Source organism: Equus przewalskii, chromosome 4 (genome assembly GCF_037783145.1).
Source record: "Equus przewalskii isolate Varuska chromosome 4, EquPr2, whole genome shotgun sequence".
Lineage (NCBI taxonomy): Eukaryota > Metazoa > Chordata > Mammalia > Perissodactyla > Equidae > Equus > Equus przewalskii.
Window position 1 is genome coordinate 16,021,428 of NC_091834.1, and position 18,435 is coordinate 16,039,862.

Sequence of the window (18,435 nt, forward strand, 5' to 3'; positions counted from 1 at the left end):
GTGTGCCTGCAGCCCGCAGTCTGCATCAGAGGGACACTCTGTCTGCCCTGGTGACAGGAGGCTGAGCCTGTCAGCGGGCTTCAGGGTTTCTCCATTTTAATGGCTTTGTGGAGCCTCCTGTGTGGGTCATTGGATTACCTAGAAATGGCTGTGACAAAACCAACTTTCCTGAATGTAGTTCCCTGCTGGGCATCAAATGCCTCCTTCCTGGAGAGCCTGCACGTCCACAGTGGCTCAGAGTCAACCCACCAGAGGCAGGGCCTTCCCTACAACCCACAGGGGAGATGTCCCAAAATACGCAGTGGGAGTGGAATAAGAAATACTTGTCCAGAAGTCATATCTTTGGCCAAGTCCGAGGAACGTGGCCAGCTCTCCCCTGAGAGAAGCTGGCTTAGAGCGACTTCCCTGGCTATTGTGGTCTCTGTCCCAAATGCCTGAAATTCATACATTTAGCTCAAAGAGTTTGAACGAGACTTGCTCATTCCTGTGTGCTCAGAACGCTGATTTGTTAGAGGCAAAAACTGTCTTTACTTCGTGCTTACGAAATGCAGGCTCTGTGCATTTAGGCCTCTCTTCCCACTATTACCCTCTGAGCCAGGGGCTATTATATCCCCAGTCCAAGGAGGAGATGAGGCACAGAGGGGCTGAGTAACCTGCCCAAAGTCACACAGCTGGGAGGGAGGTGCTGGGACACCAGCCAGGAAGGAGACTCAGGGTCTACACCCTTAGCCATGAAACCACCCGGCCCCCTCTGGTGGCCGTGATGCTGGACCTGGCTCCAGGCTGAGCCCATCCCATTCTACCCCACCCACGATCCAAGGAAATTGGCTTATTTTCTCCAGGCCAGGGCCCTAAGTGGTGTGAGGCTCAAATGCAAAGATACACATGGGCTTTGTAAAGGATGAAAAGTCAGAGGGACGCCCAGCGGCGTTAGTGCTGCAAGAAGTGCCACATCCCTGTCTCAGAAGAGGCACCAGCCCTCCTTCCTGAAGTGGGGTGAGGACTATGAGCCTGCACGGACCCAGAGGGCCAGCTATCACACAGATTTGTTTGATTGAGAGGGAGGTGTACGCTTGCTTACCAGGGGTACCTGAATGCCCATCCTCTGAGAGCGGCAGGGCACACATAACGGACGATAGTGTCCCCGTCTGCTCGCCTCTGATGGGGAGCCTGTGCTCCGCAGAGGAGCAGAATTTCCCACTGTGACCCATGCAGGCCCTTTGCTGTCAGTCAATGCTTACCCTCCGCGACACGGAATGTCATCAGGGTGGACCGTATGCCAGGGGTTAGTCTGCTAGGGCCGCCGGGACAAAGCACTGCGGGTGGGCGCTAAACAACAGAAACTTACTCTCTCACTGTCCTGGAGGCCGGAAGTCAGAGGTCAAGGTGTGGGCAGGGCCTCGTCCCCTCTGAAGGCACTGGGCAGGGAGGTTTCCGACTTCTCTCCTGCCTTCTGGTGGTTCCGCGGCTTGTGGCAGCACCCCTCCAGTCCTCAGGTATTGTCCGTGTGTGTCCAAATGTCCCCTTTTTGTAGAGGACCCACCCTACTCCAGTATAGGCTCTTCTTAACTAATTACATATATCACGACCTTATTTCCCAGTAAGGTCACATTCTGAGGTACTGGGGGTGAGGGCTCCAGCGTGTGGATTTTGGGGGTACACAATTCAACTGATGATGCCCACTGAGAACATGGGGTGTGTGCACCTCACTGTCTCTCAGATAACTTCCCCGTTATCCCTGGCTGCAAACAGCTCCTTTGAGGCCCTCTCCTGTCAACCCGGCAAACAGGAGGAGAGAAGATTCACCCATCAGCAGTGCAAGTCCATACAGCGACAGTAACAATCCCTCCCGTGGGGCTGGCGTTCGAAAGCCCGGGCTTCCCCAGGCTCTGGCCTGTCTGTCTCTGTGACCTGGGCTTGGGCAGTGTGCAGGCATTCTTACGCGTTTGTTTCTTCATCAACAGAACGAGGGGGTGGTAAACCTTCTTTCCAGGATGCCACGAGGGGCAAATGAGATGATGGACATGACAGTGACCTGTGAACCGCACCATACAGCCCTGGGCGCTTTGTCAGGACGAGCATGGTGGTGGTAAGCAAGGGCATTGTGGCCACGTGCGAACGCTTCCCACGGACCCTGATAAACACCGTCACAGGCTCTTGAGAAAGCAGGTGGGGCCGATCCTGCCCATCGCATTCGAAGGGTGAGGGAAGAGGGCGCTCCTGATTTGTGAGCCGTGCACTCAATCGCTTTATCATACTTCTCTCATTCTCATGGAGTTGGATCAATTTTTAGATATGATTAAACTTTCCTTTGATAAAATCTTTAGGACATAGAAACACACTGGGCCATTTAACAAGACAATCTACTGTTGATACTTGTTACTTGAAAAGAAACATCCTGCAGACTCTGCTGGCATTTGGGGACAGGCAGGGGACTAGATGATGGAAGGTGGGCACTTTGCCAAGTCATCATGAACGGGGGTGGGGCCGGGCCATCTTCTGGGGTAGTCGCTGCCCTCTAGGGCTGCCAGTTCCAAGAGGGGACGGAGACAGATGACCAGATAGAGTAGGGGGGGGAGACTTTAGTGGGGTGGAGGTGGGGGGTTGTCATGAAGGCTCCACAGAGGAGGACCCCTGCATGGGGAGGTGGTTACAGGAGGAGGGACTTGGTGGCCACCAAGTATTTCCTCTGTGAGCTGCTGGGGTCATGGGGTGGAAAGAGACCCTGGCCTAGGCAAACAACGTGAGGCCCCATCCCCACAACCCTGAGAGCTGATGTATGACCACTGTGGACCTTTTACAAAAATGGCAACTTCATGTGGCTCAACTAATACTGACTCCAGAAAAATTACGCCTTAAATTCTAATCCTTAGGTGCAGTGGCTCTCACCCCTAGAGCCCCCTGGAAACCCTGTAGCACCTCCACTGGCACCAGCCGGTTAAAATGGGTATCTGGGAGTGGGCCTGGGAAGGACCTCCTGCAGGCGGGCTAGCCTTTTGGTCTCTGTAATTTCACAGGACCTCAGCTCCTGGTCCACCCATATGAATGGCGGCTGAGAAGCACCGCGGGATAGTGGCAGGTCAGGGGTTTGGCTGGGAGTCCTTACTTCTCTCCACGCCTCCTGGAACCAGTTACTTACCCTGGAATCCTCCTGTGGAAAGGGGTACAGAGGCACTGACAGACCCCAGGGGCCACTGTGAGCGCCAAAAGAGATTTATAATGCAAGTGAAGCGCCAGCACAAAGTCCTTTGTCTTAGAGTGAATGAGTGCAAGCGGTGGGACGCGAGTCGCTGGGTGGGACCCCCACGCGTGAGTACAACCTTCCCTACATTTGTCCTGCTGGAAGAAAACATCTCGCCATCACTTTGGTTTCCGGTTCAGGGAAAACCAAGCACCCCTTCTCCTTCTATCTCCCACTGCATCGCTGCACAAACAGCCTCACATCTTCTTCCCTGGGCGCATCCCGGGCCAGGACTAGAAACCTGGCTCTCTAGGCACCTACGGTGCTCAGCCCCGCGCCCCGCGGCCTCAGATCCCGGGTGGGGGTTCTGCTTGTCGGACCTCACCACCAGGCCACAGCTCCTGCGCCCCCGCACTCGCTCACAGGGTTTGGAGGAGCCGGGGCAGGACTCGCCCACAGCCTGTGGCATGGAGGGTCCTGAGTGCAGAGGGGCCTGGGGACGGGAGGGGCATTGCAGGCCGTCACCTTCCTCCTGGCCCCGAGGATCCTCGGGCATGGCTTCACCTCGCAGGGCCCTCGTCCTGGGTCCACAGTCCAGCGCGGGCCGCACCTAGGGCTCCTCTTAAATTGGGAAGCCTGGTTTTATTGAGGGGACACAGATTGGCAGGATTAAGCCCCTTCACCTCCACGGGGAATCGCGCAGGATTTCAGCATTTTTAATGCCCCAGGAGACCGTCCAAGAGACAGCACAGTGGGTTGCACTGCGCACTGATGAGGAAACTGAGGCTCGCACCAGCAAGGCGGGCGCCCAAGGTCACGCGGCCCCTTGGGGCGGCGGGGGGGCGCGGGTTGCAGAGTTGGAGTGCGGGCCGGGGCGCACGCGTGGGCGGTGCGCGCCCAGGCCGGCAGCTCGGGACTCGGCTGTCGCAGCGCGGTCGCCGGAGGACCGCGGCCCCGCGCGGGCGGCGCCAGTGCGCAGGCGCGGCGGGCGGGAGGGGACGCGCTCGGGGCGCGCGCGCGGGGCAGCCGGCGCCCCATCTCGGCCCGCCGCGCCCCGGCGCCTCGCCGCCCGCCGCCGCCCCGGCGCCCCGGCCGGCGAGGGGCGCGCCCGCGGCCGCGGCCGCTGCATGGCGCTGGGATGGCGGGGGCGCCGCGCGGCCGAGGCGGCGGCGGAGGCGGAGGGGGCGCGGGCGAAGGCGGAGGGGGCGCGGGCGAGCCCGGGGGCGCCGAGCGGGCGGCCCGGCCGGGCGGCCGGCGCGGGCTGCGAGCGTGCAACGAGGAGTTCGCGTGCCCCGAGCTGGAGGCGCTGTTCCGCGGCTACACGCTGCGGCTGGAGCAGGCGGCCACGCTGAAGGCGCTGGCGGTGCTCAGCCTGCTGGCAGGCGCGCTGGCGCTGGCCGAGCTGCTGGGCGCGCCGGGGCCCGCGCCCGGCCTGGCCAAGGGCTCGCACCCCGTGCACTGCGTGCTCTTCCTGGCGCTGCTCGTGGTCACCAACGTCCGCTCGCTGCAGGTGCCCCAGCTGCAGCAGGTCGGCCAGCTCGCGCTGCTCTTCAGCCTCACCTTCGCGCTGCTCTGCTGCCCCTTTGCGCTCGGCGGCCCCGCCGGGGCCCACGCTGGGGCGGCTGCGGTGCCGGCGACTGCCGACCAGGGTGTTTGGCAGCTCCTCTTGGTCACCTTCGTGTCCTATGCCCTGCTTCCTGTGCGCAGCCTGCTGGCCATCGGCTTTGGGCTCCTGGTGGCCGCCTCGCACTTGCTGGTCACGGCCACCTTGGTCCCCGCCAAGCGCCCACGTCTCTGGAGGACGGTGAGTGCCGCCGCGCGCCCCCATCCGGTCTGGGACACACCTGCCCGGGAGGGACTGGGGCGCTGGGAGCCAGGCGCACACCTACCGATTGGGTAGGTGGGGAAACTGAGGCCTCAAATGGGGTGGGCGTTCAAGGTCACTCAGCGAGTTGGGAACGCAGTGAGGGCTGGCACCCTGGGGTCGGGCTTTCTTGGCGAGTTACAGTCCACAAAGTGCCCCTGGGTGTGGAGTATGGAGACAGGAGACCCGCGTGGAGAGGGCAAGGATTGGCCCAAGGTCAGGTAGCAGGTGAGCGGTCAAGCGGGGCCAGAGCCGGGGCACCACGCTCTTTGGCTGCACCCATCCCCGCAGGAGGAATGGAAAGTGGGTGCCTGGAGCGGCCCGGGGTGGGCAGGGTTCCTCGCGGGCTGTGCGCACAGCCCTGGTCTCCTCTCCTTTGCTCCTGGAGCGGGTGCGGGGCTCCCGAGTCCCCCTCCCAGCCCTCTGGCCCTAGGAGATGTGAAGAGGGGGAAAGGAGTTTGGCCCCCTCCAGTCACCCTGGCACCCATTGTGGACCTGCCTCGGGTCCAGAAGGACCGGGTTTGCCAAGGTCGCACAGGGCTCTGGTCCTTGCCGCCCCCGCTCCGCCGCGGCCGAGACCCTGGGTCGCAGAGCCCGAACTTTGTCACTGTCTTGCGGGCGGGCGGGCTAGACGATGGCGAGGACAAGGACCGTCCCCTTTGCGCGGCTCCTCCCTGGACGGGAACCCAGGAGGCTGGAGGCGGACGTCTGCCGCGTGGGGCTTTCCGAGCTTCTCGCACAGCGCAGCCCATCCCACCCCGCTTGGAGGGCTCTGAGAGAGGGTTTTGTTTCTGCCTGTGGCTGCATTCTGGCAGGAGGGTGGTGGGACCCGGATGGGGGAGCCCGCCTAGGGAGGGAAGGCACAGATGGACGAGATGGGGGTGAGGGGCTGAAGAGGGGAAGCTGGACAGAGCCAGACAACTCAGGGGGATGATGGGAGTCAGACAGCTGGTTCCTGGGGGGACCAGGGACCCCCACCCAAGGGGCGAGGTGGGGTGGTGGTGACCCAGATGGTGATATCTCAGAGGTACCTGGTCAAGGGGCCATGGGACACACAGGCCAGACCCATGGCTGGACCTGCATTTCAGGGCCACAAGAGGCCAGCATGTGCTGGCGGCTGGGAGAGGTGGAGGGGGGAATGGGTGGAGAGGAGCTGAAGAAGGGCTAGGGAGGGGGCAGGGAAGAGAGGAAGAGAAGTAGGGGTCAAGGCCAGAGACAGGGCTGGACTAGGCAGAGATAAAGGAGGGGAGACAGGGAAAAGGGCCAAGGAGCTACATGCCCAGGGAGGGGAGGGGAGGGGGGAAGAGGAGGGGGGGGGTTCTCTAGAAGGCCTCCTGCTTTGCGTCTTGTGAGGGCAGTGGGCCTTGCTTGACATTCTGGGAGGGGGCGCTCCTGTACCTCTCCCCGACAGGCTTCCCATCTGTTGTGTGTTTGGTCCCCACAGCCAGGACAACCTCCCCACCAGGACCGGTAGGGATGCCAGATACCACGTCAGCTCTGAGTGGGAGGGGGCCTGAGTTGACCTGGACAGGCTGGGGCGGGGGCCACACTGAGTTCTGGTGTGCCATGGCTTCAGCTGGTTCAATGAAAGGCTGTGCTATGGTCTTTTTAAAAAATGAATGTTCAGTGACAGGCTCCAGTCATTTCTTTTAGAGAATTAAAAGATTTAAAGCGAGAGAGGAGAGAGTCTGTAAAGGTGCCTCGGGCACAGAGAGCTCGGTTCCCCCCACCCAGAATAAGATGAGCCTCTGTATTCTAGCGGGGAGGGAGCCATCTCTGGAGCACAGATTCTTGGGGAGCAGACATTGGAGGCTCACTGCCACTAGCTGTGACTCCCTGGACAATGCAGACGCCTCCCTCGCTGAGCCTCAACTTCCCCACCTGAATAAAGGGGGGGAGTGGGGTGGTGAAGGTGAAAAGTGCATATTGGAAAAGCACCCACTTGAAACCTCCTGCCACTACCAAATCATTTTGACTTCTTTAGAATGCTCGAGTTCAAGTCCACGTCTCAATACAGGTGGTGGCCATATTGACAGATAGATGGGGATGGCTGCAGAGAAACATATGGTGAGGGGACTGGATGATGTCCCAGGGATTCTCTCTCCCAATTACAAAATTCTTGGAGTCTGTGACTCTGTCCTTGATGAGTTCTGCAACTTGGTACTTGAAACAAGTGGAGAAGATGGCACCCACATTCACAAGGCGTGTCCGTTGCCCACTGCTTCACCACCTCCCTGCCTTCCTGCAGTGCAGTCACCTGCTGACAGCACCGATTCCTCAGGATCCAATTTGGGGCAGGCAGAAGCTGGTACAGGGCATGGGGTAGATGCCCAGGAGAGGCTGAAGGACTGGATGCACGAGGTGGTGTGTGCACGGGTGTTGCCTTTGCTGCATATGCGCTGCATGTCATAGGCCTGCTGGAGAAAGTGTGCTCTGGAGGACTGAGACCTGGGTTCAAGTGTGGGCTCCCAGAGCCTCTGCCCATCCACAGGGAGGCTCTTGAGGTTTCCTGCATCCATCCCATGCGGCCCTGGTGTGTGGGGCCCTGGGGATGCTGTCCATGTGCTTTGGGGTTCTGTTTGCTGGGGCCTGAGAGCACGCAGAAAGCCGGGTGCATGACTGACTGCACAGCTGACATTCAGGGAGTGATGCTCTCCCCTTCCCCAGCAGGGTGTGCCTGCTGCTGTCCTCTAGGGCAGGAACAGTTTAGGGGAAATACCCTATTCCCACCCAGCCCAGCATGGAGGAGCCCCACAAATATTGACCAGACTGGGTCTCCCCGCTCCTAGCCCCGTGCTCTTGGCCCACGGGTTGTACATAAACTCAATCATTCATTTTTATTTAACTGAGCAGTGTGTCAGAACTGAAGGCATCATGTTCAAGAACACCCGGGCCTGCGCAGAGGCAGCAGCAGAGGGAAGGCCAGGCCCGGCCCCTGGTGGGCGGGACAGCATGGGGGGTGGTGAGCGCTGCAGCCTGACGGGCCTGGGGGGGTTGGGGAGGTGTGAGGGGGGTGTGTGCCAGATATGTGACCTGGGCTCCCTTGTGATGGCACTCACCAACTTGCAGAGCCTTGAGGGGCACAGCTTGGGGAGGAGGGGACAGGCCCAGGGACCAAGGGGAGTGGTGGGGAAGTAGAGTCAGGGATGCTTATGCGAAGGGAGTGAAGGGAGTGAAGGTCGTTGCTGGGAATGGCAGTGGAGGAGGGGAGGAGGGCTTCGCTGAAGAAGGGCCACCTCGGCAGCTCAGCTGCTGGCTCAGGGTGCCAGCCCACAGGGGACCCCTCCTGCCTTGCCCCTCATGTGCCTGGAGTGTGTGCCTCCTCCAGCCTGGAGCTACCTTTCTGTGGGGGCTTCTCTCCTTACAGCCTCAGATGCCCACTTCTTGGCCAGGGGGCGGTCAGGATCCCTGTATTTGGACGTAGCAAGGGTCCACTGCAGTGTGTTTTCAATTTGGTTTTCTATCAATGTCAATGAAATATGTTCAGCTCCTGCGGAGTTTGCACCACAGGCAGCATGGCAGAAATCATGACTGTTGGGGGAGGGGGAGCTGCCTGGAATTCCCCTGCCCTTCCGCTTGGGGCTGAGCTCCCGGCTGGAACCCAGCGCTGGCAGGGTGGGAGCTGGCAGGGTGGGAGCGGTGTAACTGCTCCCAGAACCACCGGCCACCTAAGGTGCACCTCAGAGCCGGCCCAGGTGTGCGCTGTCCTCGGCTGCCCCACGGCTGCGACCCCCCACCCCGGACCCGCCAGTGCGGCGCCCACCACTCCACTCCTTCCCTCCTTCTCCTGATTCAAGGCCCTAGACAGCCCCTCCTGATAACCTGTGCTTCTCCTCCAGCCAGGTCCTCCCCCTGCTGCCCCACTCCATCCGTCCCCTCCTCGATCTGGGCCCCTCCCCCGCTAACCCCTTCCCCCGTGGTCCTCCGCCCCTCCTCCAGAGGCCCCGCCTCCTTCAGCTGCTTCCCTTTCTGCCCTGCCACCCAGCCGGCCCCTTGCCCTGCGGGGCCCCTCCTCCTCCTCCTCTGGCTGGGCTCAACTGGATCCCTTCCTAGGCTGGGCCCCTCTCCCGCTGACCCCTCACCGCCAGCCCCGGCTGGGCTCCCCCTCACCTGCTTGGACTTCCCTCCCCTTCCCCTCCTGCCAGGCTCTGTCACCTGTCACCTCTCTGTTCACCTGCCTTGGCTGACCCACTGCTTCCCCGGGTGGACACTGGAACAGGGAGGGAGACGGTGGGTCCTCCTGGTACAGGCTGGGCCGTGTGAAGGTGGGGAGTGGGCTTCCCTGCTGTGGTGAGGAGTGACCATGTAGGCAGTCTCGTCGTCCTTGGCTGGACACACTTCCCTAGGCCTCTGGTCACTGGCAGGGGTCAGCCCCCTCCACTCCTGCTCTTACAGCCTCTGGCATGCTAGTCCCACCGCACATTTACAGCCCTGGCTGCTTCCTGAGCTCCAGGTGCGGCTCAGGTGTCTCCTTGAGGCCTCCACGTCCACGTCCAGTGGGCACCCCACTGATTTCCCAGACCGACGCCATCAGCCCCCTCATCTGCCAGGGTGGTTCCCTCAGTTCTCTCCCCACCACCTGGTCATTTCCCTCAGCCTCCGGTCGTCCTCTCTCCAGGGCAGCGGGTTCTAACATTAAGAAGCATTCAGGATCACCTGCATCAGTGCAGCAGGACTTAGGGTGAAGGGCAGTGGGGCCCAGAGGGTCAGGGGGTATTGTTCTGGGACCTGGTACAGGCTCCCTCCTGCTCTCCTCTGGGAGGTCCTCTGGGCCTGGGCTTCTCTCTGCTGCCCCGGGCTATTCCAGGTAGTGTCCTTCTGCCACAGACCCCTGGGCTGTCCGTGTGCTGGTGTCCAGTCCCGCTGGTGGATCTGGCAGAGGGGCCGGGACAAGCTGGAGCAGACATGACTGTGAAGCGTCCGCAGCTGTTCAGGCTGTGCTGCCTTCTCTGGATAGTTCTGTGATCCACATTTGGGTGCAGCCCCTGAGGTGGGGGCTGGGGACACAGTGGGACCCTGTCCTCCAGGAAGTTATAGTCTGTGGGGAGACCCCCGTCAACAACTGGGACCACAGTCTGTGCCAGGTTTGGGAGTGCGTGAACTTGGAGGTGTGTACAGGGGCAAGGCAGACAGGGCTCAGGCAGCTTCCTGAGGACAGGATGCCTCAGCCAAGATCCTGGATGAGGCCAAGGACTGCTGGGTGTCAGAGGGGCGGGGTGTGGATGGGTGGGTGGGGTGGTGGGGAGTCCTGCAAAGGTCCTGGGGCTGCAGGCGCTGGCTGATGGCTAAGAGGGGACAGGGAGAGGGGAGGGGGGTAGAGGGGGAGGGGAGGACCTGGGGTTTCAGGCCAAAAGGAGCATTTGCCCTTTCTTCTGCAAACAGTGCCAGCACCTGGAAAGATGTTAAGCAGAGGAGGGGTCTGATCAGGCTTCTGTTTGGGGATCCCTGGGGTGCAGTATGGAGCAGGGGTCACATGGAAGCAGGAGAGAGCATGGAGAGGTGACCACCCTGGGTGGTTCTTGGGCAATGTCCTTCTCCTGTCATGTCTCTGAGGTCCAGTGGGCCAGGGTTCAGCTCCTGGTTTGACACGTAATCTGCACTATGTTCCTGCAGACACGGAGCCCAGAAGCTTTCTCAGACCATTTTCCAACTCAGACGGGGGTGGGTGGGCTTTTGAGGTTGGTGGAACTCCCAGCACTGCAGGGGCTCAGCTCCTGGCTGTGGCCTTGGGCAGAGGACTTCCCCTGTGCCTCAGTTTCCTCTGAATTGGCTCCTGTGGTATTGTAGGAGCAGATGCATCCTTGGGCACCCCTCCCATCCCCTGTCCTCTCGTCACAGAGCCAGGGCTCAGCAAAGTGGGAGCTGCCTCTTGTTGTCACTAGTTGGTCGTAGCCTCTGACCTACGAATTTTCTCTGACTCAGGGAACCTGTGTCTAGTCTTGGTCTAATGTTGGAAGATGCCCTGGTTGCTGGTGGCAAGGCGGTCTGTCCAGACTGAGTGTCTTCTGGATGTTTTCCATTGCTTCTGGCCAGTTGTGCTTTCGGGGGCACTGCTGCGGCACTGTCCAGCCAGAGGGAGGCCTGTGTCCGTGGAGGAGGCTGGCCTGCTTGAGGCTGGGGCTTTGCTTGTCCATTTGCTGGGCTGGGCAGGGGGCGCGAGTTTGGACAGGAAGGGCAGCATGGCAGCCCGTGAGCCTCTGGGTGAGACCCTGTTCCCACCCACTGAGGGGCTGAGCCAGGCAGGCGGAAGAGACCTTCCTCCCCCTCTCAAGTGCTGTTTCTACCATGTCTGAGGTTGTGTCACATATGCCTCTTGTCTCTCACACACGCACATTCATGTGCACACACACACAAATGTACACTACATTCCACATGCACACACACTCACTCGAATACTCACAGACTTGCATATGCACATTCTCACTCACACGTGTATATGCACACATACGCTTTTACATTCACATGCTCACACTCACACATGCACACTTGCACACACACACACTTGCATACACACGTGTTCATGCCTGCTCATGCAACACATTTTTATTAGTGTTATTATTTTCCCAGGTGGATGCGTTATCCTTGTCTGAGGGAAATGGGGCTGGGCGAGAGGTGGCAGAGGCCCCGCTTGGGACCCAGCTCCTGCTCCTCCAGCCCGAGACCTTGGGCAACCTCAGGGCTTGCCCATGAAGTGAGACCAGGCCCTAGGCCTTGCCTAGATGGGGAGGTCAGGTGGGGAGACTGTGCACATGGGATTGAGAGCTGTGGGGACGAGTGACAAAGGCCAGGACCCCTGCTCAGACCACGCCCCTCTCCTCTCTGTCTGCTCTGTGTGCAGTCCAGGCAGGGCCAGGCTGTGCTTCCTCAGGTTCATGTCCCTTGCTCCCCCGACACAGGCACAGGGTGGGGCCTGTACTGCCTCCCCCCATCCACAGCAGGTCGCCCTTCCCTGGCTGTGTCTGTAGCCCTCCTGTCCTTGTCCTCCCTCCCCTGGATCCTCCTCTGTCGCCTTGAGCCCTCGACCCTGTCTTCCTGGACTGCAAGGCGGCAGGACCTGCTTTGATCTCTGAGCTGCAGTGTTCACACTGCCTCCAGCTCAGGGCTGCGAGGAGAGCTCTGAGTGATGGGAGGAGAGCTTCCTGCTTCTTGGCGCCCCAGGCAGGACTATGCAGAGCCTGCATGCAGCTCTTAGGGTGGGGCCTCTGTGTTGCACATGCGTGTGTGCATGTATAGGTGTGTGCATGCCTGTGAGTGTGTGCACACACGTGCGAGCATATGTGTATCTATATACGTGCATGCACACAAGAGGGTGTGTATGTACGCACACATGTGCATGTGTGTACACATGTGCAACCATGTGTGCATGTGCATGACTGTTAATATGTGCCCATGTGCATGCACATTTGTGCATGTTTATGTGTGCACAAGTGGGTGCACAAGTATATGCCTGTGTGTACATGTGCATGCATACTTGTGTACATGAGTATGTTCATGCATGCGTGTGAGTGTCTGTGCACGTGTTGGTAACATTCAGAGGTCCCAGTCCCAGGCCAGCCCTGCAGAGTCTGGATCTATGGGTGTGGGGCCTCCCACTGTCCTCTCAGAATCCAGGACCCACCCTGTGTCAGGCTTAGTGTAGGATCTGTGTCCTGAGGTCCCACAGCCTGGGAAGCCATGACAATGAGCCGGGTGATCATGTGTCCAGGTCTGGAGTGGGGGAACACTCTGTAGTGGACAGTGGGGCTGGGAGGGGAGCCTGGCCGAGTGGGCCCAGCCCATGGTGATCCTGAGGGCAGTGGGGCTGCTGTAGGCCCAGACTCAGGGTCTCCTGGCCATGCTACTGAGGGACACCAGGTGAAGGACCTCGATGCAGGGGCCAGGATGCCCAGGTGAGGGTCTTAGGTACAGGGGACAGGATCCCCATCCAGGTGAGGAACCCCAAGGACAGAACTCCTGCCTGTGATGTGTGATGGTCACCAGAAGTGCTAGGATCTCCCCTCCTGCTGCTGGGGTCCTGCAGAGGTGGAGTCCTCGCCCGTGAGATGTTCCGAATCTGAAGGCAGCTCTCTATCTTGATTGTAAAATATAGACCAGTTCTATCGGGTCCAGTGTCTCTTTTTGCTGAAGTGAACTCTTTGGCCTTGGAGAGTGGCCTCGGCTCAGCCTGAGGAAGCAGAGGTTTGCCTGAGAGACGGTGGGCTCCCACGTCAGCTGCTCCAGTGCCCTTGTCTAGGTGACGTGGCTCACCCTGGCACTGTCACAGTGTGCGTCGCTTATGGAGCACAGCTGCTCAGGGGCCCCGGCTTCCCGTGAGCACAGCTGCCTCCGTTGGATGGACAAGGTGTCATTGCTCACACAGTGGCCCAAGTGGGGCCTGAGGCACCACATGCCCAAATCTGGGGACGTCAGGTGCAGCACTCAACAAGAGAAGGGCCGTTCACAGCAAGGCCTGCCCGCCCACACCGGGCTGTGCCAGGGACCCTGGCCCTCCTCTTGGTGTCTGGCCTGACCCTGTCCTTAGGCTGACACTCCCACTTGACCTCGTGTCCCAATATATGGTCCTGTCAGTGCCTCCCTCGCGGCTGCCTGATAAACCAGTGTGATACTGTGCTCTTCTGCGGGTGCCTCCCACATCTGCACTGGTGCCTCCTGCCACATCTTAGCGAGGGGATCTGTTCTGGAACATTCTGCTGCTGCTGGGTAAAGGTGGTCATGAGATTCTGGAGGATGGGGTGCAGGGTTACCATGAGCCCTGTTCTGGAGCGATGCTGAGTGATGACCTTCTCTGCAATCATTAGTGGTATGTCATGGTGCCTTTGCCTAGTTTCCCTTATGAGAGGAACATTCTCTTGTTAAGGGAAGGCATTGCCTTCCTGAATCAGCCGTGGCCTCAAAAGGGATCTGAAATGCTTGCTCATTGAACTTGTTTTCTAAGATGGCTATTTGCTCAAACACTGCGTGCCCTGCTGCACAAATGATCAGCTCAGTGACCATGTTTTAGGAATCACTGGTTTAGCCTTGGGATTTTGAAATATCCCTGATACATTTTTTTTCTGCTTTTATTTATCTGTTTATTCTTTTGAGAAAGATTGGCCCTGAGCTAACATCTGTGCCCCTCTTCCTCTCTTTTATGTGTGGGATGCCTGTAGGTCCCTGCCCAGGATCCAAACCTGAGAACCCCGGGCCACTGAAGCCAAGGGGATAAACTAACTGCTGCGCCAACAGGCTGGCCCCCGATACTTTATTTTAAAACAAATCTTCACTTGCAGATATCACAAATGTTTCCTGGATGCTGACCATGTTGCTGGGGAACCTCGTGGGTGGGACCCATTTCTAAAGTCTGGTTTAGCTCAAGGGTCAGAAATGGGCAATGACATGAGAGCCTCTTTGTGGCTAGAGTCGGTGTCCAGGTGCCTAAAGGAGAATGGAGGTGTTGAAACATTACAGCTACTGTGGACAGGTGGGTGGGGACACAGAAGTGCAGTGGTTCTGTGGTCCAGGGTGGGCGTGTTTGCACCCCGAGTAGCCTTTCTGGGAGGTGTGGACAGTCACCACGCCATTGCTGACCCACTGGGCAGGGGTGTGCGTAGTTGCCCATCCTTGCTGGAACTGCCCCACTGCGCTGCCACGTGGAGACTTAATCTGTCTTCCTAATGCCGCTGCTGCCCTTGCGTTCCTCTTGTGCTCCTGGTGGCCTTGGTGTGTCAGCCTCTCCGAGTGACGCATTGCCCTCTGATGGAAAGAGGGAGAGACCTGGCCTGCTTGGAGAGGGGCTGTGCCCCGGAAGATGGGTGAGCTGGAGCCACTGCGTGAGGGCTACAGCACCAGGAGGCACCCTAGAATGAAGAGCCAAGGGTTCCACCGGAAATGTCGCAGGTCCCCCTGGGAATCTGCCCTTAGGTGTGGAGACCACAGCCTGGGTGGTTCAGCTTTAGAGCGCTGGAAACCCCATGGCAGGAGTTCACGAGAGCCCGTTGGATTCTTTTCTTATTATAATTTGTTTTTATTTTTATTGTGGAAACTTCAAACATATTGAGTAGAGAGACCAGCACAGTGATTTCTTGGGTCCCAGCCCCCAGCTCCAACAGTTATCAGCATTCTGCCGTTCTTCTTGCAAATGCTGCTGTTCCTAAAACACTTTTATTAATTTGAAAACAGAGAGCTAACAAGCAATTATGTTAATTTAAAAACACACTTGTGAGTGATGTTGAAAAACCAGCCACACTTTAAAGAATGACACGCAGCACCTCCCAGCCAGTGCCAACACACAGCTGCAGGACGGGTTGGTCCCCACGCCAGGCGCGGTCTGGGAGGTGAGGGCGGTCCGGCAGGTCGTGGGGTCTGGCCCGCAGACCAAACCCCTGGGGACTTTGCAAGGCCGGGGTGCCATGCGTGAGGATTCACCAACTGGGACGTGTGCACTGAGGTGCGGGGGCGGCTGTGCGGGCATCAGCTCCCGCTTTGTCCTGTGGCCGAACTGCCCTGTGTGAGTGTGAGGAGGACTTCCTCGAAGCACACTTCGTGTCCGCACGCCTGGCACTCCTCCACAGGAAGGGCTTGTCTGCAAAGCCGTCCCTGGAGCTGGATCTTTCATTCCCACAGACATGTTTAATGCTGCCGAGGCTCTGTGCCCTGTGGAGAGGTTTGAGTACTAAAGCGAGGTGGTCTTGGGGTGCCTCAGAACCAGTTGGGGGCCTCCCAGCCCATGTCAGGGGCTCCGTGGGCCACTGAGAGAAAGGAGGGAAGCCCTGCCGCAGAGGCAGCAGTGAGAGGTAGCAGCCCCAAGGGCAGAGCTGCGTGCTGCATGCACGGCCGGGACATTGATACGTGTGTGTGCACGTGCATGCATGCGCACCGTGCCATGCACATGTGGTGGAGGAATGGGGACATGTGAGAGGCCAGCCTGGGGAAGTGGGAAGAGCCCAGGGCTCGGCAGGTCTCAGGTCCACTGTGAAGGTGGACACTGTCCTGGAGACTTTGGGGGTATGAGCGCAGTGAGCACATTAAGGGGTGACCAGGCTGGATTGTGTACCACCCACCTGAACCCTGTGGAATTAGCTCTAGTGTGGGAGTCCCTTAGGGAAGAGGTGCAGGCTGGACCACACTCCTGGGTCCATGTGGGGACCGGGACCCTGCACAGCCTCTTGGCCTGGGACCACAGGTGTCTCAGTGGTCCTGGTGTCATGATTCCTGGGAAAATCAGCCCGGGCAGGGAACCCGCATGCCTGTTTTTGCTGGTCACCCATCCTGCATTTAGGGGCACCTGTGCACAGCCCAACCAGGCCTTGGAGCCAAGAAGCCCCCAGGCTCGCTCTGGAGGATGGGGTTTCTTCTGGATTGCTGCCTCGCTGCCTCTGCACACCAAAAGGCATCCATTCAGCCAGCATCCACAGCCCACGGGTCCCCCAGGATTAGAGGGTGCTTAGAGATCCCCACCTCAGAGGAGGTCCCCTGGGGGTGCTGAGTTGTGGTACAAGTCTTTCCCGGGGCTAAGTGGGAGTTTCCCACATGGGCCCCTGGAGATCCCTGGGCACAGTTACAGCATGTGTCGACTGCAGTCTGTGGCGGGAGCCCCAGGGCACTCCCTCAGAAGCAGCCTCAGCTCACGTGGGCTGGGTGAAGAGTGTTGCCCTCAGCGACTGGCCTCCATGGCAGGCAATTCTGTCTGGACTGGCTTCCAACTCACCTGGCCCAGGTGCTGTCCTGGGGAACCTGCCAGTGACCTGCTGCTGTTTCTTTCCTGTGCTGAGCAAAGAGTGACCTCACTGTCCCCGTGGACCCACATGCAGCGTGGCCTCCTCTGAGGATCAGTGCTCCAAGTGTGGTCAAGGCAGAGTAGGGGGGTGAGGCCTCCTCTCCCCTGACTCCCGACCCCGCAGCTGGTGGTGCAGCTCATGGTGACCCCAAGCCTGCCTTTCTCGTTGTTTCTGCACGTTTCGGGAGGTACTAAGACACGTGACCACCATCTTCTGTGCACCTCTGGCGATGAGTTCAGAGAGCTTCATGGGAAGAATTAGGAATCCTCAACCCTGGGGAAACCCTTGTGGGTCTGCATCAGTAGATGGTGGGTGAGCCCTTTGGGCTCCCAGGGTGGGGTGACACTCCCACCTGCTCTTCCTGCAATGTGCCTTCTCCCCAGTGATTTCGTCTCAACCGATGCCTTAGATGGGTCCTCCTGGGGGCAGCTCCCGCTTCACTGGGGACAGGTAGTTTTCCTGCTGGCGGGAATGCAGGTGGCCTGAGCGTGGAGAGGGAGCATCGGCTTGTTTGTGAAGATGCCTCTGAGACATCCTAACTGTGGTTAGTTAGTCTCTCCTCACGGGACAGATCTGTAGCTCATGGAAGGGGTGAGGTGAGTCGCCAGAGGAGAGAGGACAGCTGCTTCCCTCTGAGTGGAGGCTCCAAGGCCACGTGGAGCCAGTGAGGGACGCAGCGGCCGGCAGTGCGTGCAGAGCACCTCAGCGAGGGAGGCCAGCGGCACTTGGCCCCGCCCACTCTCCTTGGTGGCCCAGGACCCTGTTGGATGAGGATGGAGCACCCACTGGTTGGTCATCTTGACCAACGAACGCACCGGCTGTTTTGTGCCCCCCATCGACTCCCCGTTCATGTTTGCAGTCTAACCCCAAAGGTGGGAGAAAGCAAGCTAAGAAGATGAGAAAATCTCAAAAGCGAGATTTCTGTTTTCCTATATCATAGTTTTCATTTTAGGGATTGGGGTCCACCTTTCGCTTCCTTTAAAAGCTGGACCTTGGCCTCCTGCCCAGGCCCCTCCTCAGGCCTCGTCAGGTGAGCTCTCGTGGCTCCAGCACTCCTTGCAGTTCAATGGCCTGGGCTCCCTCCAGCCCTGGGCCCTCCAGACCCCTGTGTCTAGTGGGTGGCGGGGGTCTCTGCTGCTGTCTGGATCTTGCGTCAGACTCCACCTGTCTCAACAGCCTGCTCGTGTTCTCTGCACCCGGTGTTGCAGCCACTCCCTGACGCCCCTGTACTCGTGTCTGGCATCTGCTTTGCTGCCCCTTCTCTCGTCGTCCCTTCTTCCCCATCCCCTGCCTGGCACTCAGGCCCCACCTCCCACTCGGGCCCACCTCACAGCCTCCCACTCAGGCCCCACCTCCCACTTGGGCCCTGCCTGACACTGGCCTACCTGCCCTAGGCCTCTTTACTCTCAGCCTCTACTCCTGTTCTGTGTGGAGGACAAGGAGAGGGTGAGGCCACGGCCATCCCTCCATCAGCCACATTTCCATCAGCCCTGATGCCCATCGCAGCCCATGAGGGGTCCACAGGTCCCCAAGGCCCATCGATCCAGTGCCTAGATCCAGAGATGGTGCCTGTGGTGTGGCAGGCCCTGGAGTTTCAGCCTGTGTTTGGGACATGAGGGCCACTTCTGGCCTCA

The 18,435-nt window shown here is 59.4% G+C and overlaps 1 protein-coding gene across 2 annotated transcripts in view; it reads left to right on the forward strand.

Moving 5' to 3' along the window:
- Nucleotides 1–4,202: 4,202 nt before the first annotated feature.
- ADCY1 (adenylate cyclase 1) overlaps nucleotides 4,203–18,435 on the forward strand; it is a 150,700-nt gene continuing 136,467 nt past the window's right edge. For both annotated transcript variants that reach the window (XR_011538989.1, XM_008519308.2), the window contains exon 1: nucleotides 4,203–4,985. Coding sequence is in view for 1 of the 2 variants with exons in the window: in XM_008519308.2 (XP_008517530.2) it covers nucleotides 4,320–4,985 (666 nt within the window). In the remaining variant the exon portion in view is untranslated. The remainder of the gene's footprint in view (nucleotides 4,986–18,435) is intronic.